We start from the raw sequence: 26,559 nt of genomic DNA, 5'->3' as shown, positions 1-26,559 counted from the left end.
TGACAGGTGAAGAACAGATCCAGTATGTCCCTGTTTCCCCCGGCTGGTTCAATTCCCATGGGAAAGTGTACTCTTAATTTCCCCCCCTAAATGTTTTTTTATTTCTTTAAGTGACCCGTCCAGCAGAGGGGAAAAAAGGCCTATTTTAAGAATAGGTAAGAATACTCTTGCACATTTAGTCAGTGCATACTAGCAAATAAGAGACAGAGTAGGGAGGGTCGTCCCTTCACCATCTTTAGAAATTGCAGCATACTGAATAGTGTCAATCAATCAGTGATGTGAATCAGAGGTGTTTTACTGAATAATAAGTGGCGTGTACCCTGCAATACACCATTGCATGGGACCACAGACTGAACATATGACATGGGACAGATGTTTTAACACAGACTGAACATGTGACATCCAGATGTTTTAACTCGTGGACGCGTGAACTTTCCGTGGATCCGTAATTAGAGTCCAGGTGTTTGTATTGCACACCGTCGCGAATTAGAACCTGTTGTGTTTTTTGTTTTTTTTGTCAAGACTTGGGATCAGGTTTGCGGTATGTACACACAGGCTTACTAGTAGACTTCCGGTTTCCACCTTCAAAATAAATAGCTGGTCTATTATTCATTTGCGCTTCATAAACTTAGACTTCTACTTGCACCAATTTATAACCATGAACTAATTCCTACACATAGAAGGGGTTTCCTGCTGCTAACATGGTGTTTCAGTCATCTTAAATGCAGGCTAATGTGTAAAGAAGTAGCCAACATGTAGGCTAAATTCAAGATTTTATAGGCAATATGCAACCGTGTTCATTGTAAATTATCAAAATTTGAGTTTTTGGAGGAAAGATAACAGTCTGTTTTCAATTGCAAACAATGGTTAAATAGGCCTTATGGCAAAAAAGGATGCCAGCACACATTACTCAGATTAATTGTGTGTTTAAAAAAAAAAGAGACTTGGCAAAATGCTATATTAACTGACGAATAGCCTTTTATTTTGAAGACCACATCTCCTCATTTCCGGTACTGTTCCACCTTACAATGTGTATTTTTTAGCGCAGCTGGACCCGCAGCCCTGCAAGGAGAGGAGTCTCCCCTCCCTTCCCTTCCCTTCTCTGGGTCTCTCTCCCACACTTCTCGTCCAGGTGTGACATTTCTGGAGTTCCTCATTAGAACCGCAACTCGAACGAGACAATGACGGACTCCTCACCGCCAGACCCCACCGCCGTCCCGGACCCGGTAACAGTGGTGGAAAGCAAGGCGGTGAACGGGCAGTGTGAACAGACGGAACCCCTGGACCAGCAGCAGCAGCAGCAGCAGCAGCAGCAGCAGCACACAGAAAGTCAGGGAGAGGCTTTAAAGATGGACCAGGAGATGAAGATAACAGACAGCATAGAGGACGGAGGTAGGCGCTGTGAAATGTGAAAGTTGAAGATGCCCGTCTCTAGGGCGCACAGTATGGCACTGCGTAATGCCACGGAGAGGAGCCTCACATTGTGATTATATTCACGTCACCTGTTTAGCCGACCATTCTGAAAAGTGGTTTTATTACCTGTTTGTGTCCCTTAATGTTTAAAAATGAAATCGACTTTTCTTGAGGTAATATGATAAATGATTAACTGAGCTGGAATCAGCATTCAGCCTTCAACGCTGTGCTGTTCTTACAGTTTTTGTGAATACATTTGGGGAAGTGGGAGTGAAAAACAAATGCAGCCAGGTGTTCGGCTTGAATTTGATCGACACAGTGTGTTGAATTGGGCATGTTAGGGGCTGTTTGGTGACTGGACAACTTAAGAACAGTCAAGTTAATCAGTGTACTTCTACTGATGAAAGATACAACAGAAAACTGGTCTTTTTCCATTCTCTGATTTTTTTTGAAATTTTCCAAATCCAAAACAAAAAAAACGCCAACCAGAATTTACATTTTTCGACACTTCAAATCCATTATTACCCCTTTGCCTTTTCTGAAGATGATTTCCTTTTTAACATAGGTAGAAATGGAAATAACAGGAGCAAAATGTACTGTTTCATACTGAAACATTAAGAAGTGACGCAAGTTCCTGGTCGCACAAAAGAGAAAAAACAATGGCAAAGTTGCCCAAAAACTTCGAAATCTCTTAGCTGTTTTTATGTTGTATTTTTTTTTTTTTTTTTTTTTTTGAACATTCCTTTCTGGAAAAACAAAATTAACACTACAGAATAGAGACTTCTGAAGATGCTCCTCACAGGTGCTTTAAATGCAATTTGCTGGTAATAATCCTGCACCTGTTACTGAAGTAAGTTCTGAAAACCATTAAAAACAGTCAGTCATTTGGGGACTGTGGTTCAGAAGGTCGGCAGGTCCTGCAGCCACATGATCTGCGTCATGTGAATGAGTGGGTGTGACCTGTGGTGGTAAAGACTGGGAAAGCTCTATACACGCCATAGACACATTTCAGCTAGTGAATTGGTTTTGACATGCAATTTGGGTGCAGCTACCTATGTATGGTTCCTAGTAAATTTGGTGAAATAGACAATGCTGCATGATATTTTTGATTTGAGTTAAATTTGACTTATTACAAAAAATTACAAAACCGGTTTCCTTAAGTGTAGCTTCTTAAAAGGTAACATTTAAACGCTCGAGGTTAAAGCTCCTGTGAGGAAACTTTTGATTTGTGTTGATTTTGGCGCCCCCCTGTGGACGAAGCCACACCTCCTATTGCTTTAGTGATTTTTGTCCCGTGCACGTGTAAGTCGTGTTTTCTTTTTAAAGATGAGTCAAATGTATCAGTCAATCTTTAGGGTTTCAACAAAGACTGGTTCTGCAGCAGTCAGTTCATCTCGTCGTCGGACACCTACTTCTTTTTGTTCGGCGCCGTCTTCCCTGAAGACAAAATCATGTGACTCTGCCCTGAAAATAATCGATATGGGCAAGATTATGTCGGTTAGAGGTTCTGAATGTCTGTTTCCATTCATTCTCGATTAATTGCAAAGCCCTTCTCGCAACACAAGACAAAGACAAGTGTTAACAAGGGCGGCTGTGGCTCAGTGGGTAGAGTCGCCGCTCAACCGGAAGGTCAAGGGTTCGATCCCCAGCTGGGCAACATCTCTGATGTGTCCTTGGGCAAGACACTTAACCCTGCATTGCTCCCTCTGCTTGGGTGGTGGTGTGTGAATGGGATTAGTTACTTGTGATGGATGATACTACCATCAGTGTGTGAATGTGTAGGTGTGACCTGCAGTTTAAAAGCACTATATAAGCTCAAGTCCATTTACCATTTACCTCACTGAGCAAAACTGAGTGAACAGATATTTATAAGACTGAAAAATATTCCAGATTGTCCCTGACAAACTAAACCATCTCCTCCCCTTCCCTCTCTCTGAGTCATGTGTGTTCACTGTGCCCTGTGGTCCTGTCTGCAGGTCTCCTGGAAAGCAGCATGCGCCTGAAGCCTCATGAAGCGCAGAGTTTCCGCAAGAAAGCGCTGTGGGTGTCCTGGGTGTCCATAGCGGTCACCATCGTCCTGGCCATCGTTGCTTTCAGTGAGTACCCCCCCCCCCCCCCCCTCTCCCCCCCTTCCCCCCTCCTCCTTCAGGTCTTTGATGAGCGGCGTTTGAGAAATCGCTGCCTGCTGTCGAGCCGTGTAGTTGGAGGACAGTTTGTTCATTACTTTGGCATCCAGCAGCCCGATGAAACCACAACACTTGACAACATGAAGGACAAGCTATTGACGTCACCACACTGCTTTGATAAGGAAGCAACACGGGATGTTTATTTTTTCGTTCAAAAGTGGGAAGTGGGCCTTGAATGTTTTATCAGTTATTGAGGTTTTCTTTCTTTCTCTCAGAGGCAAAACATTTTTGAGCACCTGTCTTTGTCGTAAACGTTCTTATTTTTCTCTTCTTGTCAAGGATGAGACCCCCCGAGTGGATGTGGTGACTCACTCGGGGAAGATTAGTCTCTTTCAGCCTTTTCTGTCAAATCTTTAGCTCAAAGTTTTCCCACTTTGAGTCTGATTCAGGAGATCAGTGATTCTCTTTGCAGATCAGTGAATGTCTTATCATGTTTTTGTTGTTTAACTAGAAGAGCCATTCAGAAAATCCTGTCATTATTGTACCATCCTCCACACCTAAAGTCAAGTTTGACATGCAGTGCTCATGCAGGATAAGGTTGATTGTTTCTGCAATATTCAAACGCTTGCTTGCTTGCTTCTTCCTCCTCTGCGGTGAAAGCAGATTAGTGCTTGACACATGCATGAGCTTTGCTGCAGTGTGGTAGGTCACCTCAGCAGTGGTTTGCAGACATGCCAGAGCTTCCTGTTATGAACTGATGTCAGTAAGAAAGATAGCACATTTCTCTAGACTCCATTTTTTAAAAGTTATTCAGAATTACTGTCTGCAGGAAGTGCAAACAGACCATTTCTTATCACTGAGCATTTTTTCATGCAAATGTCTTCATTAGGCATTTTTATCACATCTCTGTGGTACCCCCGAGCTTGTCACATCGTGCCCGCTCCAACTCATAAATGAAACATGGTCCTGCTTGCAAATCGACTTCTGAAATGAGCACAGGAAGGAGGCTGAAGTCACAGCTGTGTCACCTGTTAGCACTTTTGTATTTGCATGATTTTGATGCTCACTCCTCTAAGAAATTAGAGCACAAACGTAAATCCAGTGGGTCAATATTTAATGAGAGTCTTGTTTAACTGCCAATAGAAAATTGGCCCACTAGGGCATGATTAGTGAAGGACCCGGCAAAAACATTATGTTGTAGAAAAACAGAGCCTCTTCCTGAGTTCAGTCGGTGTTGTTTCAAACATTTTGCCCACTTCCTGTTCTGATAAGGAAGGATTAGTAGAGAAGCAGGACAGGCCTGCCTTACAGCTTCCTTCTTTGTTGGGTGTGTGTGTGTGTGTGTGTGTGTGTGTTTGTGTGTGTGTGTGTGTGTGTGTGTTTGTGTGTGTGTGTTTGTGTGTGTGTTTAGTTACTGAAGCCAATAATTCCATTCTGAAACATTTCTCTTCATTTCAAATCACTGAAACCGGTCCTGTATAAATCAGCTGCAGATGCTTTGTGTGGTGGTAAAATAATTCAGATAGCAGATAAACTGCATACTGATTGCATTTCTATCTATTTATACAACTATGTTGCCATTCCAGAATTTGATATCTGGATTTATGTTTTACATATGGGATCATTTTAAGGAGATAGTAATTATGAAATCAACTTTGAATGCGAAATACGATGAGGGTAACCGCAACCGGCTCACCTTTGCAGGTACTCTCCCCTGCACCACCATGTGAGCCAGTGGACTCGCTCTCTCCTCCCCCCCCCCCCCCCCCCTTCCTCGATGTTTTGTCAATTTAAGCCCATGACATCTCAGGGGGGGCTCGACGGCAGACCCAGTGTCCTGGTGCTACCCCCGCAGTCCACCACTCAACTCTGTGATGTTTGTCCCTTCCCAGGTTGGCTCCACCACCGCTCATTCCGCTTCATCCAAATCCAACATCCTCACTGTGCACAGCCTCTCTGGACTCCCTGAAGCTGTCTATCTTAAGTGGCACTAAGTTGCATGTTTGCACACAGTAGCCTCACCAAACACTCTTACTGGCTCTTTTAGTTATATGAAGGACTATGCATGTGAAGCATGTCCTTAATATGGAACGGCATTGTAAATAAGAAACATATTACTGTGTAAAGACCGTGTGAGAATCCTGTTATCAACCTGTCTGCGTCAAACTCTAACCTCCTTTACGTTTTGTTAGCTTTGTGCTACACAGTCCCATGGCATGTGTTATTATAATGAGCTCCCAGCGATAGCTAACGTTAGAAATTAAGCCACACCAAAGGAAACATATTCAAAGGAAGGAAGTAATTGACTTTGAAGAGAGAACATACAAAGAAAAGAAAACCCCAGAACACCAGTCTCGTTTAGTGTCTTGAATTCTAAAGACTTAATGAACTTAAGATTTGGACATTATTTAGTGAATGAGGTAAATGTATTCCCTTATGATATGTGCCTTAATATCATAACATTTTAGAAATGACATAGCAGGGTTTTGGCAAAGTGTATTGCAAGCCTCTTAGCCTGCCCGGCCTACTCTTTGGGAATATGTTGTTTGGCTAGGTATTTCAGATATTCCTGAAACTAGAGTGAGAGTGGTGCAGGAAGGTTTGAAACAGAGATGTGAATGGCAACATCTGTTGGTTGAAACATGAATGCAGGAAAGCAGCAGGTCTGAGATCAGTGTACTCTAAGCTACCTAGCCAAACAGTCAGTAACACAAATAATGTCAAAGTTAAAGATTTCAGCATGGACTTAATTAACTGCCACTGGTAATATCAAAAGAGTGCTCTTAAATGCACATTTAACATTTATTTGATGCTACACTGTGTAGATATTTAAAGACACACTGACTAACTCAGACAAACATTTTAAAGGAGTGATCTCACAAAGATCTGATACTTTAATATTTGGTATTAAGTATTTGGTAAAGCCACCAAGTGTGGCGGTGTCTTTACAATGAAGTATATGGTGCATGCATAGTTGCCCTATCAGGAGCCTGCAGGGTGCCAGTCCTGTCATCACCACCTGCTGCTGTTCCCTGTCAGCTCTATATGTTGACAGAATGATAGCTGCTGGGTAACATACCCTGTTAAACATTAGCATGACTCCAACATGCATAAGAGCATGTAAGAGACATGCGTGTGATTTCTTTATGACAGGAAAGAGCAGCTTTATGTCTGTCTGTGGAGTTTAAAATATCAGGTTTGTGGGAGACATCACGGATGAGAAGTGTTGGTAACTTGGCAAGGCAGAGTAAAATGTCAAATCAACAGATTTGGACACTTTTGGAAAAGCTTTAAAAACAAAAGAGTTACATTTTAGTGTTTGGTCCAATCTAACTCACCACGACTCACACGTTAAAGAGGACATATAATCCCCCTTCTTCACCTTTTCAAACAGTCCCCCTGTGGTCTAAATGAAACATCTGTGCTGTGCTTTGGTCAAAATATAACATGAATCAAGCACCAGAGGAGGTTTGTGACCCTGTATAAACCAGCTCTCTCAGAACGCTCCGTTTTGGTGTGTGTGTCTCTTTAAATGTAATGACCCCCCCTGAGTTTTCACAGTAGACATCACTCCTCTGTAGAGAGAATAAAAATGGAGGACCTGTGCAAAAGTTTTGTTCAGAATCCCACTGTGATGTCGCAAATTGAGAAAATTTGAGACAAGATTGAGAAAAGACTTATGCAGACCACAAACAAAAGGACTGGATGGGTTTATTTCACATTTTGTGGGTCAGTAGACACTCAGGTTACCCAAATATATGTTCAAAAACACTGTAATAGTGGATCTTTCATAATATGTCCCCTTTAAGGAGGACAATTTCAGTCTCAACCGGCCTGTTTGGTCGGGAGTGAAACAGATTTGCTGTCAGTGGCTCAAGAACTCCATTGCTAGGTGTATTTTTTTTTTTGCCAGCTTTTTTTGAACTCTTTTGTAGAATGAAATGTGTCTGAGTCAAATGACTGAATGAATGCATGTTTAATGGAGCCCCTTTCTGTTTCTTTTAAAAACAAGGCATACATTGAAACAGAGAAGCAAACACCGACAGTCCACTGAATGTGAAAAAACAGCATGAACAACAAAGTGTTTCTATGATGTGCATAATGCTGCTCCAGAAACAGCCAGAGCTGAAATGGTGTTTTATCTTCTTTTTATCTTGCTTATCTTGGAAGCAGGATAGAGGATGGAGGATGGGAGAGACAGGGAAACGAGACCTCATATGTGTGTGTGTGTGCGTGCGTGCATGTGATAGCCTGATGTGATGCTGCAGCTCCGTCCCCACTGACACCCAAACAGCCTTTCTTGGGAGCCAATTAGCCATCGCCAGGCTCAGCTTTGACAGCCGCAGAGCCGCAGCAGATTCATTTACACTCACTTTATTTCCTTCTGCTCCCTTAATGAGTGCGGTGGGAGGAGAAAAGGGAAGGAAAGAGGAGACGAGGGAGGGGAAGCAGAAATTTCTTGATTTGGACCACCGTCTTTACTAGATAAAATCTTTAAAATAGGATTCAGGCTAAATTCAGATTTGGTCATGAATACATTTCAAGAATCTGAAGAGTTGTGCTTGTGTTGTACTCTCTGGTACAAACCTGCTTCCTTGAAGATTTAGGAGATAATTGAGGAATGAAGCCGTACGTTATATAAACCCTGTCATGTGTTGTTTGTGCTCTTACAGACACGCTCACCTAAGTGTTTCAAAATCCTTTATGTGTACACAAAAGAGCCCGTCTGATACTTTTCCCCTTGTTATGTCAACTCGAGCGGGTGCATGTCACTTTGCTGTCGACACAGTCCCTCCCTCTTGTATTTACTTTCACTTGAACAGCTGTCAATTTCTATTTGCTGCCTGTTACAACACCTGGAACTAGAACATATATGGGTTGGCCTATTTCTTCACATGAGCAAAACCTCCACCCTGACAGTCTCTGTGTAAACGATGGTACACTATAGATGCTGTAAAAACTAATTATGTGATCAAGTTAACTTGGCAGAGAAAACTTCAGGAGATCTCACGCTTCACAATAATAATAATAATAATAATCACAGGTATGTTTACGGTCTCCTGTAACTTAAGGTGTAGCTATGAGTGTAATTTAAGTTTTTAACTATTGTAAATACTTTATGCAAGGCAGTTTATCTGCTGTCATAGCTATATTGAGACTACACAGGGAGCTGTCCTAGGACTCCTGTAAGTTTAAGTTATATAGGTTTGTTCCAAAAGAACAAGAGAAGAGGAAGAGCAAGTTTTACCACGTTCAGAAGAAGTGGTCAATCAATCAATTGATCTCCTGATACTTTACAAACAAAGAAGGTCTACTATTTGTTATATTATTTAAAGGGATACTTCCCTAGTTGAAACATGAATCTGTATTGACATCGGGTCATATATGTAGTAGAAATGTGAAATACATTTTGAAGTTGGTGCCTTCTTGGCCGAGAAAAGGCAGAAAGTGTCTTTTTGGCTCATGTGGATGAAAGACACCAAATCCCAGAATGCACAGCACCGCAGGCCACTCCCACTAATGTCCTCTATTTACAGACATTTACTACAACACATACGGCCGTTTCCTCAACTGATTCTGAGGTTTCTTCCAGAAGGAATTGGTATCTTGGATTTTTTTGCCAGAAAAGGGACTCTACGTCTGTGTCCACAGGACGACATGTTGAACAGCCATCTGCAGAAGCTGTGTGGGAAACAACTGCGAGTAAAAAAAACGATTTCTGACAACAACGACTGTTAAAACGATAAAACTTGGTGTGAGATTAGCAGTAACATCAAAGTCTGATAGTAGACTGATCATCTTAATATCAACCTCAACAGTAATGACAATAAAATGGGGAGCACCGATAATGCTAACGCAGCTGAAGTCAAGCGGTTTCACATTAACATTTATAATAATGATGATAGATGATATTAATAGTTGTAGCAGTTGGAGTCAGGCAGGCCCACAACCACACCAGCGATCTGGAGGTACCAAGGGAACAAGGGGAGATACATAGTTAGTCAGTTAAATGGTACATGAATATTTGACATGAATGCATGTCACTGTAGGAGGGACATGTAGAATGAAGATTGTGTCTTGAAGAACTACAACCTGCTCCCCACTCTCTCCACACAGCTGTTGAATGTTACACCCTCTGCTCAGCTCCAACTTGCAACTGTAAAAACACGAACTGCTCTTTTACCTTAAAGTCTTAGTGGCATGGCTTGTTCAAACTATCATTCATCTTTCTGAAATTAAAGCTACTATGATGTTTTTAAGCCTGTTATGAAACGCTGACGGGGGGTAGGTGTCACTTTAAGGGTTTAGCTACAAAGAGCCTTTTTGTTTCACATTTCCAACTGCAAATATTCTTAATGAGTTACATTTGTCTGTTAAAGAAAGCAAGATGGAGTTTTTGATCCAAAACACTACATGTACCTGTATGGGACAAAATTCATTATAGGAGCTTTAATGCTGAACAAGGAGGAGTGGGTCCTAGGTCCTGATTATTTTTTTATTTATTGGCAATTTCTGTACAAGTGTTTATAATTTGCACAGAAAAAGATGGAACCACAGATGAGAAAAGTCATTTAAGCTACATTAAGTGTTACTCACGATGTGATTAAGGTCTGAAATGGCTGCATTATTTTCTTAATCACATTGATTGTGTCCTATTTTTTTCCCTTTAGGCGCACTGTTGCTAAGCCACCACATTGTAGGCACATTGATGGAAAAGACCAACACCTCTACACCTTTAAATGTTTCATTTCACTTTTAAAAAACCTTCAGTTTTCACTTTTTTTTTACCTTCCTCTTTAGCGGTTTCATTCACTTTCAGATCCAAAACAAGTTCCTTTTCTCCACAGATAGGTTCATAGGTGTTCTGGGGACTTTTTGAAGAGGAACTATCCACTAGGGCAGGGGTTCCCAAACTTTTCACCCCGGGACCCCCGAAATAAGAATTTGAGAGACTGGGGACCCCCTTCGTCCCTGGAAATGGTTAAAGCATTTAGCGTTGCACACAGCAGCATGCAGGAAGAGGCCTATCCAGACACTGACATTAGAACAACACTAAATAATACAGCAGCCTTAAAATTATTATATTCTGCAATTTTAAGTCATTTCAAATTTGTATTTTGTTTTTGTAAGGCATGTCTCGCCCCCCCTCCCAGTGTCTCACAAGCCCCCAGGGGGTCCCGACCCCCACTTTGGGAACCACTACACTGGGGAGTTCCCTGAGAACTACACACCATGAGCTCTTCTTTTTTTTATCTGTCTGCATTTACACCGCCATGGTACCTACTCTGAAGCAGGAGCTGAAAAAAGTTCCTCTAAACGAGTTCTAGGAACTAAAACAGTTCTTAGTTCCTGCGGTGCAGAATCAATAAAAAAGCGGGAGGGGTCCAAACAGTTCAAAAACAAAAATGCTGCCAGGAACTTTCCTCTGTCTTTCCACAAGTGAAAGTGTATGTAGTATATGCCTGGTATTATTTTATCTATATCGTATTTTTCTTGCTTTATTTAATGAATGTAAATATGTTTGTTTTTTTAACTTTTTGTTATTTTTGCTAATTACACTCCTGTTTTTGAGCTTTTGTAAGAACAAAATGTCAATAAATAAAGTGTATCTTTATCTTTATATCAATGAGAATGAGAATAATGACATTTCAAACATGACATCAAAAATCTGATTAATTGTGATTAACTATTCAAATTCAGCGATTAACTGCAATTTAAAATGTTTATCTTTTGACAGACCTTGTGTTTAAATTGTATTTTGGAGACACAATCAATCCATTGATACAATTCCACTAAAATTTGTGGGTTCATATATTGATATATCCAACAGGCATGTCTGCATGTTTTTTCTGTACTTTTTGCAAACAGTTGTTCAAACTGCTGTCTTGCTGCTCCTCTGCTGAGTCTTCATAACAAAACGATCCCACCTTCTCATTTGTATTCTGGGGTGGCCATGTGTAAAGGTTTGCAGATGCAAGGGAGGCGGCATCGTTTTCCCGTTTTAATTTCATAAGCTTGCAACTTCAGCCGAGAGAGAGAGCGTCGATAAAACATGGTCGCAAAAGAGGAGATGTCACAATAGGGAGGGAGAGGGTGAAGGTGATGATTTCCCTCTCCTTTCAGCAGAGAGGAAAGGAGCAACTTGAGGGGGGACGCAGAGGAAGAAAAACCACATAGCTGTGTTTCTGCATGCAGGGCTGAGGCGAGAAGACGGCCCCCAGTGGTTCGCTCTAAAAATAAACCAGGGAGGAGTGGAGAGGATTCCTCCCCTCTATCTTTCTGCATCTTTCTCTACTTTGTGTCTCTCTCTCCTCACCCCCTCTCAATGCAGGTGAACGCATGCAGCAGCTGTGGCTCAATGTTTGTTATTAACCTATCACAGCTCATATCATTAGGCCAAAAGAGATGTCCTGATAACTGAATTACTTAAGTGAACAGAATCCATCTTATCTCGTCTATCAGGTTTGCTGCACTAACTGGAAACAGTCATAAAAATGCACCTCTGAGTGTGATATTATAATGATCCATCACTGCGGTTAAACAACCAGAGAGCACGCAGTCGCCCAGGAATCCCTCATTTAAATAACAGAATTCCTGACTGGAATTTTTATTCGGCAGCAGTCGCCCCTTTATTTGTTTCTGTAGAGAGGCAGAATCAGAAAATCCTCATCGTGCTGTCAGAAATCTGCAACAAAAAAACGGTCGACAGAGCTGTCAATCATGACGTCATATCCATCAAAAAAGGAATGAACACAAAAAAAAACAACTCTTGGACATGAATAAACAGGAGAATAACTGACTGCTGACAGAGCCGTTATGCAACACTCCTCTGACAGGGCAAAGGACCAATCACAGTGTGGGATTTTTTGGGGGGACCTATGCCACCCTTGGCCCCTCCTCTGGACTAACTCCTGGCAGGGAGAGCTTTAAAAGAAATTGGCTTCACTCCCAGGCAGCTGTTGCTCCATCCATCTTTAATACACAGTCTATGTATTAAAGCAGCATCTTGTATCATTCTTGTTATTCATTCTATCTCTCTTTTCTTTCCAGCTGTTTCCTTCATGCGTCACAGTGCTTCAGCTTTTGGATTTGCCGTAAGTTGAAATTTAAAGCTTCCACTTTAAAAAAAAATATACACTGTGGCTAACTCTGTGTGCCGTCTAAAAGAAGAATCTGAAGTGTCCGTTTTGTTTTTCTGCAGTTTGATGCCACGCTGGACGTCTTGTCCTCCATCATTGTGGTGTGGCGATACAGCAACGCCGCAGCGGTTCACTCAGCACACCGCGAATACATGTGAGTACAACCGCCTTTCAGCCACCGCAAATCAGACTGGTTGGAAATAATGGTGTCCACTCAAGCTTCAAATACCTGAAAACAAATGAAGTATAGAGGCATTAAAGGAAGAATGTGCAACTTTTTGATCCAGTAGAAGTCGCCCCTTGAGCTCCAGCATTAAACCAAAACAAACTGCTGTTTGGCCACGCCTCCTCCATACTGAAGCCTCCGCTCTCCTCCACCTCCACCTCTCCCCTCCTCTCGCCTTTGCATGAAAGAATTATCAATTAGAACGCACCATAATTAAGCTCAATCGGCGGACTAAATTGGGTTGCTCGAGATGCAAGATGTCTGCCTTGTTGTGTTAGCATGCTAATGTTAGCACACTCATAGATTCACATTGCACATATGTTGACACGGAATGACCGTGATCTACATGGTCTTCTTTTCTCTAGTCCTCGACTGAAACAACTTTATATGCAAGGGCGTCCAAAAACCTGATGATGTAAACACAGCTCTGACAACAACACAGCCAGTGGGACTCGAGCTTCTCTACTCATTGTAGACAGTCATGACTCAGAGACACATTTACACAGGACAGACTTGATTTCTGCTGCGTATGTGTGTTTAAAGTTATACATGCGGACCAAATCTGGAAGTTGGTCTGGTAGCTGGAGAGGTGTCAGGGCACTTCCCGAGCACTGCCGAGGTCCCCTTGAGCAAGGCACCAAACCCCCAACTGCTCTGGCGCGCTCCCTGCTTAGCAGCTTGTAGCAGCCCCACTCTGACATCTCTCCACTAATGCATGTCCACAGGTCCTGTTTGTGCATGTGTGTGATTCAGGCCTATCCAGCACAAATATAGCTGAGAATGTTCCATTTGGTGAACAACTTTCCCTGAGAAAGAGCCATTTGGTATAAAGTGCAAGTGCCTTAAAAAGTATTTTCTAATAAGAAACCTTTTCTTATTATTTTCTAATAAGAAAAATGTTCCTATTCTTTTTTCTAATAAGAAAAAAAAATGTTCTAATAAGAAAAAAGAAAAATAATTAAACTCCTAAAATTATCAAAAGAGAAGGTTTAGACATAAAAAGAAGCCCATTTATAGTTTTGGTATGTATTGATCAATTAAATGCACAGATAGTGTAATCAGTGCTTTCATTTCTGTATATTCTGTTTATCATTTGTGTTGAAATCAGAGCAGTTGTGTGTTTGTTCTGCTTTGTCCTACTGAGGAGTGTGTCAAACAGAAGGTCTCTTCAAGCTCTGTCAACCTCCTCCCACTGGGACCGATCACAGACGAGAGCCTCACGTCTTATCTGTACCTGGCTGACAATGCTGTGTGTGTGTGTGTGTGTGTGTGTGTGTGTGTGTGTGTGTGTGTGTGTGTGTGTGTGTGTGTGTGTGTGTGTGTGTGTGTGTGTGTGTGTGTGTGTGTGTGTGTGTGTGTGTGTGTGTGTGTGTGTGTGTGTGTCCGGGTCAGGTGGGCTTTTCAGAGCCTTCTGAATGCTCAGAGTGTTGGCGGCAAGCAGGGGACAGAAAGGGAGTAAAAAGGAAACCCAGTGTAGTGCAGCTGTGTGTTCCTTTATTTCAAATGAATATGCATAAAGGAAGTAAACATTAATCAATATTCTATGTTTCACACCCAAAAAAAAAAAAACAATAATACTGTCCTGACACAAGAGCATCTGCTATACAACAAATCAAAAATGTGTGTGTGTGTGTTGGGTTTGAGACTTTCACAAGAACTCCTGAACATTTCTAAAAACCTCCAGGACACCCTGCCTCTGAATTCTTCCTGACTTCCCCGTTCACATGTGGGAAAATTTCACAAGCAAACCTTAAGTGGCAAAAACCCTGAAGGTAATGAACTGATTGTCTTTAGTGAGAGAGAGAGAGAGAGAGAGAGAGAGAGCTACTGTATCTACCACAGACACTGAGATGATTCAAGTATCAGATGATGTGACAAAAAGGACAACCTCTCTCTCTCTTTTCAGCAGGGCAGATAATTAAAAGCTGTGTTGAATCTTCTCATTAAAACTTCCACTAAGAGTCAGTTTGTTACAGCAGTGCTCATGATGTCACTTCAGCAGCTAATTGGAGAATTCAGAAAAAGTTCAGGAAGCTTCTCTGCCAGTAATTGGCTTCAACGAGAAGTTAGGTTTCCCAAACTAAGACACACAAACGCAGAAAGATACAAACATGCTCTGAAGTACACAGAAAGGGGAGAGTCAACTTCAAACACATAAAACACCCACTCACACATGTATACACTAAGCGTAGGCACATATAAACATTCACACATATCCAGTAGCATTGTGTCTTTTATCACCTCCAACATGTGTTTTATTGTTTGTGTGACACAAAACAAGAGAATCATTGCTATTCATCATCTGTTTTTTTTTTTGTAGCCGTCTGTGTCTGATAGAGAAGAAGAAGTGGTCGCGTAGTGATGCTCAGGTACAGACCGGTTGCCAAGGTAACAGGCGAGGCACAAGTCAAAAGAAGATGAATTAGGAAGTTTTTTGTCCCTTTTTATTAAAAAATGTAGAGCCTTGAGAGACAAAAGATGTGGTGGGATTGATATTAAAAAGCAAAGCCGGCACATGAAGAACTAATCTCATTCTGTAAAAAATGAAGTGTCTTTGCTGGGTGTTGTTGTTGTTGTTGTTGTGTTTCTTGGTGATGTGCAAGAAACAACAGGGTGCTAGTTAGAGTGGATTGAGGGCTCCCATGTTGTGCATGTATGTGTGTGTGTGTGTGTGTGTGTGTGTGTGTGTGTGTCCAGCTGTGAAATCCTGGAGGGAGGTCGGGGGTTGCCGTGGTTACCTCATCTGGTCAAAACCCATGACACCAGCTGTGGTTTGGCGAGCAGCCTTCAGAATCGAACACAGACTGGTAGCCATGCATGGCCATGGCATAAGCTCCTGTTGTCTGTCTATTTGACAGAAAAAATGACCTGATGATGGTGCTAGATGTGATCTTGAAAACGTATATTAGTAGAGGAACTTGGGCCCCTAAAAGTTGAGAGACCCCAACCCGAGGTAGAACAAAGCACAACCATATTTTTTCATAACTTGAACATGTCTAGTTTATGAAACGGATAGTTGTATAAAAATATTTTACTGCAAAATAACTTTTTTTTGGATGTTTTATGCATCTAATGCATGTAATTAGAATTTAAAATCAAATGTCATTATATATAATGAGGTAAAATAAGTGTATAAAGAAGTTTCTCATAAACATGTTTGCATGATTGTTAACCTAATTTACCTTACACACATTTAAGACATCATAAGAATTGTTTTGTATCCCAGCTCCATTGGTTGCCTGATAAATCATTCAACAAAAATAGCTATTGTAGCTTTTTTTTAACACTTTATCATACTTAGGGTATTATAAAAACTATCCCTTCATCCAGTGTATCCTCTGGAGTAACTAGGGTTCTTCTTAAAAGCAGGAGATATGGTGACTACACACCATCTTTATATGACTGAAATACATAATGCCGATATACAAATAGACTATATGAAGTATATTTAATTTCTAAGAACTCAAGGTTATATATATCAATACTGTTTTTTAGTTCATTAATATTTCACAACTGATGTCAAGACAATGCTTTAATTTTTTAGAATGAAATAGAAACAATGTCATAGGTGACAATATTGTTGAAAGCAGCGGGTTGACTCTGAGTGTCATCATAGAAATCATATGCAAGATAGAAAATGTGAGACAAAATGTATTAGGAATAACTATAAAATGTTTAATTATATATATATTACAGAATACAATTATATTGTGTCTTGTTGTTAAGTCTTAATCTATTGTTTGTGGCCACCTCCTCCCACCTACACATCCATAGGGCCCCATTGTACCAGGTCGCCCTGAAATCCTGGCTGCACTAGTTTCCTGTTAGGGGCTGGTGACAGCATAGGGTCACGTGAAAAGTCAAATAACTTGCTATTATGTTGAGATAACAGTCTAAAGAAGATAAAAAATGAAATATTTTAATGTTTGGTGTCCTTACTTAAAAAATGACAGACTTTGATAAACATACCTTTTGAATTTTTGCTTTCCGCCTAAACTACATGTGTGTTTAAGTGTGAAAAATTCAAAAATTTAAAATGGTATTGATAAAAACTTTGCATAATTGTAACTAATAACTATCTGTGAACATCCTGTCCAAATTTGGTGAGATTCTGATTCTGATTCCCAGAGATACATGTGATAAGGCTAGAGCTGTCCCTTTTGGAGAAGCCCTAATTTGACCTATTTTCGTTTTTTGGTAAGATGCATAAAACATCCAAAAAAAGTTATTTTGCAGTAAAATATTTTTATACAACAATCTGTTTCATAAACTAGACATGTTCAAGTTATGAAAACTCGTATCTTGAAAACTAAAGCCTTTTTGGGGGGTTTGTTCCTCTACTATATGTAAACATTCATAACAAGCGATGTGTGTTTAAGTGTTTATACTCACAAATGAAAAAAGTGTCTGCTGTTCTTTCTCAGCAGAGAATGTGTATCGTAAAGCATTGAGACATTATTTTAGTATCATTCAAAGTCTCTGAGCTTACTGACAGCGTTCAGTAGTTTCAAAGCGCGGTGGAGATTTGAACTCCTGCACAGCTGAAGGACATAACTTCACATAACTCTTGTGACGAAAGTTTCTCTTTCCCTTTCTGCAGAGCCTGTGTTATTCTGGGCGTGGTTTTTATCCTGTCCTCCTTTTGCATCATGGGTAAAGCCATCCATGACCTGGCCACCAAGCTGCTACCTGAAGTGGTAAGAATTGAATGTTTGACTGAAACGTGATTTAAATGGTTTAGCTGATATTACACATAAAGCACAGATAACATGATGTCATATAAGAATGGAGTACTTTGTTTCAGTCTACACCAGCGGTCTGCTGAATGCCTCTGAGCGGTTTGGTAAGGGGTCAACATTTGATTCCAACTGGAGGTGGGGACTATTCTGGATTAAAGCGTCCACCATGTGGGCTAGATTACATTACCCATTAAGCACTTAGGCTACAAAGCCAAACCACGTTAGCATTCTGTGGCACATTATGACAGATGCTTGTCAAACAGGGTCAAAGCAGGTTCTGTCCTCAAAGTGGTTCAGAGTGCAGAATTTAAGCCCCCCAAAAAAATGGTATATGGCGGGATTTTTGGTGGATTTTGTGGCTTTTTTTGTCAAGCTTTTGGCAGATAGAACAAACAGTCCAGACAGGGTCTTATCTGCCCCTCCCTCTGTGACCGCAACAACACTGCCAGAGACTCGGATATCACTAAACAGCCTAAAAAAAGCCCAGTTTACCTTGAGCTTTGAGTGTAATTCAACACAAACATGTCCCATCTAAACAGGCAGTGGATCTAATAAGTCGGCATTTTCAGCTTTGGATGTCTCGTGGGGCTGGTATCTGAAAGGTCAGCGGGTCAGGCCGAGTTTAAAGAAGATGGTGAACCGTCTCAGTGTTTTTAATTGTCCTTGAGATGAAACAAAAACCAGTCTAGATGCTTTGTGTTCATTTATAAATCAGCAGGCTGCATTACTTTGTCAAGCTCAGAAACCTGGTATTTTTGTTGCATTCAGTGCTCTGTATTGTAGCTTTTATATTCTTTAGCTGTGTGATGTGAGGTCAATAGAGTTCAATGAAAAAGGACCACTAACAGGTTCTGCACTTACATCATTTCTATCTTCCATTCTGCACTTATTGGCACATTATTTTCAACAACATTAACAGCATCACAAGATATTCAATATTCAAACATTTTTCAATACAAAAAAAAATGTTTTCATAAAGAGCGGGGAGAATATATATTTCACAATGGCAAATCCCCTGTTTAATTCCTCAGATAATTCTGATTCAAAGCTTCAAATCCTTTTTTTTATTTTCCCCAACGATCAACATTTTTGTCTGAATTTGTTGCAACCAAATTCAAAAGATTTGCCTGAAAATGACAACAGAAATGACAGCCTGCCACATGAGGAGTGTGTGGGCACAGTTTGAGTGACAAGTAGGCAAACTAACACACAGATGCAGCTGAATCCTGATTGGTCAACAGAAATATTTTACCACGCAATTTGTCTCACCCACTTCTCAACTCGTGGTGAGATCACAGGACAAGAAGATTACATGACATCTTTCTTTTCAAAGAGCCAGAGCTGTTTTAACTTAAGAAAAGCTTTCAGTCACATATTAAACTCCTTTAAACAACACCTAGCTGTGGGAGTGTCACCCACCTGGGGGAGGGGTTACTGCCCTTTGTGATGTCATGAAGGGAAAATCTCACATTTCCTGAAAAGTGGAGCAGACGAAAGAAGATGATGGACTTTTCCTCATAATTTGGGAGTTGTAGACAGACTAGGGACACATAAGTTGTAGAAAACCAGAGTAACTTGTGTTTTGAATAATATGTGCCCTTTAAAAAGGACAGAATATCTTGTTGTCAGTGGCGACTCTAGGGTCTGTTGGGGGGCCCTCCAACCAGACTTCATCACCATCGTGTCTGCCAGTGTCCCGACGCTGACTCCTCTTCCTCTTACTTCCTCTTACTTCCTGTTTCCTTTTTCTCTCCTCTAAAGAATTCTTCTTTGTTGACTTTCATTGACCATCGTTGATGTCACAGCAATCATGAAAGCCTTAGCAGGACTGTCAGATGGGGGTGCCCCCTTAGGGAGGTTTCCTACTGTTGTTGCAAAATGTGCACATTTAGGGGCGGTCGCATTGGTTTAAGTTTGTCAGCCTTCAAGCGGTTGCCTGCCTTGCCAGTTCACAAGCAGCTTGTTATCGCTGCTTTGTCTGAATGTTCATGAATTTCAGACTGAAAAAGATGTCATCAAAATATGTATGGAGGTGGTCGTTTGTTGATAATGAATACATGTAGAGAAATTGTTTTCAGAGCAAAACATGGAACAAAGTGGATCAAGACAGATTTGATGATTATTGTGCCGTAGCTTAAATTAGATTCAGATTTTGTACGGGTTTTATTACATGAAAATGTGTTTGAGATAAAAGTGTTCACGGTCTTATTGTCGGGGAAGAATGTCACAAATCTCAGGTGTGAAGACGTTAAGCTTTCACACTTCCTGAAATAGCTTCAGCACCCTGTTGCCAAAAATGAAAACGTAATGCTTTGTTTTTCTGAATTACCGAGAAGAGTGGTTTAGATGCTTTCCTCTTGGGCTCCATGATGTAATCTGATGCAGTATCGTTTTGTGTTGTCCCTTTAAGTTATGATTTATTGAATCACTCATTTTCATAATAAAACATTTACACTCAGTAACTGCCTGGTTAAATGAACTTAAAGCTCCTGTGAGGATTCTTTAACTGCTTATGAAACTGACTGGAATTAATACTGATGTCTCTATATGACCAACAAAAGCAAACAAGACTATTATCATAAACAGTGAAGTTATTGGTAATGCCTGAAACAGCTGCTGCTGCGGGGGTAGATATCAGCCAAAGATAGTCGATGAGTTGACTCTTAAGAGGCCGCAGAATGAGATTTTGAGAAAAAACACTACTTACACATGTACAGGACAAAATCAGTAAAGCAATAGGAGGTCTCACTTTGGCCACAGGGGGCGCCAAAATCAACACAAAGCAAAAGTTCCTCACAGGTTCCACACACCTTTTCAAACATTAGTGAAATGAATGCCAAATAATGCTTATCCTTAAAGGGGACATATTATGAATGTTATGTTTTGGACATATGTCTGGGTAACCTGAGTGTCTACTGACCCACAAAATGTGAAATAAACCCATCCAGTCCTTTGTCTGTGGTCTGCATAAGTCTTACAACACAGAGAAAAATGCTCTGTTTCAAATATGCTCTCCTTGTGATGTCACAGTGGGATTCTGGTAAAAGAAATCCCCTCCCCTCCCCTCCCCTGGTATCTCCACCCATGGACTCCACCTCCAGCCTAGAACAAAACTTTTGTACAGGTCCGCCATTTTTATTCTCTCTACAGAGGAGTGATGTCTACTGGGAAAACTCAGAGGGGGCTCATTGCATTTAAAGAGACACACACACCAAAACGGAGCGTTCTGAGAGAGCTGGTTTATACAGGCTCACAAACCTCCTCTGGTGCTTGATTCATGTTATATTTTGACCAAAGCACAGCACAGATGTTTCATTTAGACCACAGGGGGACTGTTTGAAAAGCTGGAGAAGGGGGATAATATGTCCTCTTTAACAACTTTTTAAGCGATTTCAAAGTCACACACATACTTCCGAAGTCAATTGTGCCATTCAATGACGTGTTCACAACCAATTAAAGCAGCCAGCGCCAAAGAGGAAGCTGCAAACTAGTTCACACAGCTTGGAGGCGTGCAGCTCTCCTGGATCATGGAAGAGAGGGAGAAACTGGTGGGGTTGTGGGGAGAGCAAGAACGCCTCTTAGACATGCCTTCTTCTTTCTACCACGATCGAGTGGAGAAGGGAAAAAGTTGGACAATCAAGGCTATGGTTCTTGAAATCCCGGTGAGGAAATCTCCTGTGATCCCTGGTGACATCCCTGGTTTTAATTGGGAATAAGAACTCAGTCATTATGATGTCTGATTAAGTAAAGAAGAAGAAAGTTGGGAGGGAGATTATGAGGGCACCACTTGACCTTCTTACTTTTTCCAGCAGCTCTATAAGTGTTTGTTGGGGCTGGGAATTTCTCAGTGGAAAATTCAATACTCTGCCTGCTATTTAGGAAGATAACAACATTTTCACCTACTTTTTTGTTTTATTGTAAAATGCTTTGTGTAATATTGTTATGAATTCATTTTTATGGGGTTAAAAAAAACAGTCTAAATCCTATTTTTCATTTTCCTGGATTAGCTGCAGAACAAAAATATGCCACGACAAGGCATGAAGAGTTTCAAATAAGTCACAGTCGCTCAAAATGTAATATGTTTTCAAATCCTTTATTGATTTATCGGACTAACAGGGCTTTCCCCTTTCAGTCATCTTTGGCTGCGGTGAGGGCGAGAGACAGGCCTAGTAAGCGGCGCAGCATAAACAAAGGCTGAACACCATGCAGCAGAAAAACACATTGTGTTATTCTTAGTCTACCTGCTGCTTCTTTCTCACACACTTTGCTTCTGCTAGACTGCTTTCCCAGTTGAACGTATCGTTTGTGTCACAGCCCCTCTTTGAATGATAATGCTGCACACAAGGTGTTTTTTTTGTTGTTTTTTACCGCCTACATCTCCTCGTCCTGGCTATGAGATGTTAATAAGGCAGGCAGCTGCTAAGGTATGCAGTGGTGAGAAGGCGCAAGAGGACGGATATGGAAATAGGGGAGAGGACGAGGACACATTGCTCCTGCCAATCTCGTCCTCTGAGCCCAATCATTGTTAGTTAGCTGTTGTCTTAAATATCATCAATGGTTTGTGAAAACTAATTCAGTGCAATTGGACTTTTTGAACCTGTTTTCAATGCATGTCTTTTAACTCCTACGAGTTCTGCTTAAATAATAAACAGCCTGAGGTTTTGTAAGTAGTGAGATACTGGAAATAAGCTAAAGGTTGCACATTATGCTAAGCTAAGCTAACCACATGGCAGAAACACTTATCATTTTAAAAATCTACAGATCATTTGTTCCATTTTTTTTTCTCCACCTCATTACAGTCAAGTCTTTATGAATGATAAACATTTTTGGTGTTCTTGACTCCTCCCATCCTGAAAGTCAACAGAACAATCCGTACCATTTTGATATTCTGTTCAAGGATCTCTGGTTGTCAAATGTAAATGTCAAGCACTGTGTTCCTATTCTAGGCAGGCTCTATTTGTCATGAGCAAAACCTCTCACTGGTGTGTGTGTGTGTGTGTGTGTGTGTCTGTGATACTTTGAATGTAGATAAGAAGGCCACTGGGGTTTTCCTCATAACGTTATTTATTTCATCATACAGGAAGTAGAACTGCTAAAAATAACCAAATGACTGTTGTCGATTAGTACATTAATATGCTTTATGACTTTTTTCTTTTTCTGATGTTTTCTAAAAATGAAAAAATCTATAAATGTTTGGGCAATGGTGGTGCAGTGTTTAGTGCGCGCCCTCCCATGTGTGGAGGCTATAGTCTTCCAAGCGGGCGGCCCAGGTTCAAATCCAGCCTGTGGCTCCTTTCCTGCATGTCATTCCCCCCTCTCTCTCTCTCTCCCTGGTTTCCGACTCTATCCACTGTCCTATCTCTACATTAAAGGCACAAAAAGCCCCCAAAAAATCTTTAACATTAAAATGTTTAATGTGTCAGATTTAATATAAATAAATAAAATGTTTGATATAATGAAACATAATGAAAATATGTATGCATCAAAATACTTACTATTTAAAGCTTACTACTTGCTTCTGACAAATCAAGTTCACAATGATCAAAACACTGCTGCTGCATCATGATATTGATTTAATTTAACTTGAGATATTAGGTTTTTAATGATTGTGCAGAATGCCCAGAACATTTTTGGAACCAGATATTTTTTGGTCAAGAACTCAACCTAATCTGAATTTACAAGTTTACAAACAAATCATACAGTCAAATAGTTACCTGAAAAGGAAGAGTAAGGGTCCTTGTATTGATCCCTGTAGAACGCCACTGACAAGGGTTTCAGTCTGCATTAGGTTTTGTTTTGTGTTTTGCAAATTTAATATTATTTTCCTGGGTTTTGTTGCGTTTTGGTTTTCACCCTTCTTGCCCCTCTTGTTCCCGCCTTGTGTGTCAGCTCCGCCCTGATTACCCTCACCTGTGTCTCGTTGGTCCCTGATTGTCTGTGTATTTAATCCCTGTGGGTTCTCCCTGCTGTTGCCAGTTCGTTGCGTTCTCTGTGTTCCCGTGGTCCAGCATTATTAGTTCTTGATCCTTGTTAAGACTATCGCTGCCTTTTTGACCTTGCCTTGCCTAACCCTCTGGATTTGTTTATCATTGCCTTACCGGGTACCGAACTCTGCCTGGATTGAAGGACTGATTTATAACTCTCCCTCTGAGTCTGCGTTTGCTCCATACCTGAGTCTTTGTGTCAGCCACATTACCACTGCTTGATCTAATATGGTACTATCTAAATTAAAAGACAATATAAGAATCCAATGCAGATACCTATTAATATATCACAACAGAAAGCCTCCAAATATACCATAAATTCAAATATACAAAACAAGAAATTATATTTAGCTCCCGATTAAAAATATATGTATTTGTCTGTATTTGTTGTAATAGAAGATATGGCCTTGGCTTAGCTGAGGAATGATTTCAATATACCAAGGATAATGTGGTATTTGGATTTTACTGTGTATTTGCACAGCTGAGTCACAATACTGACTCAGGTTTTATTCAGCATGCTGAAGTTTTCTCACCATCTCCTCTTTGATGTCTGCAAGCTCATCAAAGTAGCTTTTCGTGGCTCCAAGGCCATAGTGCAATATTAATGTTGGCTTGGAGGCACTGAGGGCTCTGCAGCTCATTTTTTCTCCTCGATCCAGCCATTTTGAATTTACATTTCAGTCATTTAGGTGACATGTTTTCCAGTGAGACTCACAACAGGTCCAACTATTATTACTAGAATTGAAGCGAGAGGATTCAAATACTTTACCTAACACAAAGGACGTGCCGCAGAACACTAAAGCAATTCATTGCTGGCTATGGAAAGTAAAGAAAAAAATCTGACTGCAGTTTGATTAAATGGTCAGGTGGTATGATAAATCAACATGTTGTTTTGAAGTGTCAGGCTAGCTGTGAGCGAACCTCTTACTTTGCAAGGAGTTTGTGAAAAATGGAAAAGGGGTGAACTTTGAGGGAGGACCTAGAATTATACCCTGAGGGACACCAGTCCCGGTGACATGAACAGGAGGAGAATACAGAGTAGATTTGACTCGTAAACCTTGACTCTCTGTGCTTCTGTCTGTCTCTCTCAGGATGGATTCCTGTTCAGCGTGTCCATCGTCAGTGGCTTGCTGTGTCTCATCCTCGCTGTGATCAAGTTTATGCTCGGCAAAGTACTCACGAGCCGAGCCCTCATCACTGATGGTAGGTGTACACACACTAACTTACACGAAGGAGTCTTTTGGTTCATTATATATTAAGTTTAAGGCTATAGACAAACATTAAGGTGTGTGTTCTGTTTTTCATAAATGCATATATATTCATGTATCTTATCTTCTGGAATCAAATTGATGATGATTTCACTGAAATGCGTCTTTATTGTGAAATTTTACAATAGGCAGCAAGAGATTTCAACTGAGGAATTACAGTCATTTCCTGGTAGCACCATCGCAGTGGGACCTCTAGTGTGACACATTGTTTGTATTCAAGCACAAACATACTTATCACTCTGGTGTCTCGTTCATTCTTACCTCTCTGCCATGAAGCAACTCACTGTCACATGTGAGTCAGTTGCAAGATGACCCTTTCAGTTTATGACAGACATGAGAGATACTTCCAGAGTCTGTCATGTGAATACTGTTGTAGACTACACCCATAGTCACTTAAACATGTAAACTGGCTTTAGAAGTCGTCAAGGGGAAGTTTCAACAACACTGAGCACCAAAAAAGTAACATAGTTTTTCTTCTTTTTTTTTTACCAGGATTCAACTCACTGGTGGGGGCAATCATGGGATTCTCCATCCTAATAAGTGCTGAAGTGTTCAAGCATGAGCCCAAGGTGTGGTACCTGGATGGGACAATAGGCGTCCTCATTGGTTTTATCATCCTCGCCTACGGAGTCAAGTAAGTACCACCATGGAGGTGGTTAAAACATTTAGCGTTGCAAACACCCGGGCAGACTTATAGGCCTATCCAAACACTGGCATTAGAACAACTCAAGAGAACACCCTAACATTGTTTTAGTAATTGATTGCAAGAAATGCTAAGAGCAGAACATAAGTGATCTCTTCAACTACTTTTTTGTACATATTTATTTACAATAATGGTTAAAATATGCAACTTTAGGTCGTTTTTAATTTTAATATGTTTTGGGAGAATTCTTGCGACCCCCCAGGAGGTCCCGACCCCGACTTTGGGAACCACTGGTCTACAGTATATGACTTTGTTGTTGGGCTAACGTATCTATGTAAAGATACTACCAGAGCTTTATGTCAAGAGGCTTTAAACCCGCCTCAGCTCCAGCTCTTAGCCTGCTGTAGGGTTGATTGAACGGTAGGGTGAGACTGCATTTCCAGCATAGCGACAGCCGTCGATGAGCCTCCAGCGCCCCCTGCAGGAACAGATGGGTGATGTCACTCAGATTTCCTTCATTAATATTTACAGTCTGTGCTAAAAATAGATCTTTCCCCAGAAATCATGCTTGTCATGGTCGAAAAATAGATTCCTAAATCCAACCTTCTCTTCTCCCACAGGCTGCTGGTGGACATGGTCCCACGGATCCGGCAAACCAGGAACTACGAGCGTTTTGAGTGATGGTCCACCGAGAGGAAAAAAGGAGGTCTTGTGGGGGGAATGTATTGGGGCTAACTGACTGAGTGACAAAGGGATGGGAGGATAGTCCCTTACAGTCCCTCCAAAGACAATCACCTGGAGTCAGGAGTCTAAAGAGTCCTCCCATTCAAAGATCTGAACTGAGGATCCAGACGGTGTAGCCTGGTCAAATTATTGGTACCTTTTTAAGTGTTTTACAATTTCATGTACATAAATATATATCTTTAATGGTCTTTTAAAAAGTGAACAGGGCCGTCTGTTCTATCTTGCCTTCACATTTAAAAAGAAAGTAGAAAACAGAGAAAGGGAGTGGACTTTGAA

At 40.9% G+C, this 26,559-nt stretch overlaps 1 protein-coding gene across 1 annotated transcript; it reads left to right on the top strand.

Annotated features, from left to right (window-relative positions):
- Positions 1–1,041: 1,041 nt before the first annotated feature.
- LOC132959541 (transmembrane protein 163a) lies at positions 1,042–26,223 on the top strand. The gene is made up of 8 exons (XM_061032639.1): positions 1,042–1,392; positions 3,390–3,509; positions 12,591–12,634; positions 12,742–12,833; positions 17,506–17,602; positions 24,720–24,831; positions 25,389–25,530; positions 26,160–26,223. Exons 1-8 carry the CDS (start codon positions 1,182–1,184, stop codon positions 26,218–26,220), a joined length of 879 nt encoding a protein of 292 aa, XP_060888622.1. The 5' UTR covers positions 1,042–1,181; the 3' UTR covers positions 26,221–26,223.
- Positions 26,224–26,559: the final 336 nt, after the last annotated feature.

Source organism: Labrus mixtus, chromosome 24 (assembly GCF_963584025.1).
Source record: "Labrus mixtus chromosome 24, fLabMix1.1, whole genome shotgun sequence".
NCBI classification, from domain to species: Eukaryota; Metazoa; Chordata; class Actinopteri; order Labriformes; family Labridae; genus Labrus; species Labrus mixtus.
This window is presented reverse-complemented; position numbering and strand designations above follow the sequence as displayed.

Bases quoted from the DNA above. Each gene is read 5' to 3' on its own strand.
- LOC132959541 (XM_061032639.1), top strand. From the start codon at position 1,182: ATGACGGACTCCTCACCGCCAGACCCCACCGCCGTCCCGGACCCGGTA. The intron at 12,635-12,741 runs GTAAGTTGAAAT...GTTTTTCTGCAG, and splicing joins CTTCAGCTTTTGGATTTGCC to TTTGATGCCACGCTGGACGT. The intron at 12,834-17,505 runs GTGAGTACAACC...CCCTTTCTGCAG, and splicing joins TCAGCACACCGCGAATACAT to AGCCTGTGTTATTCTGGGCG.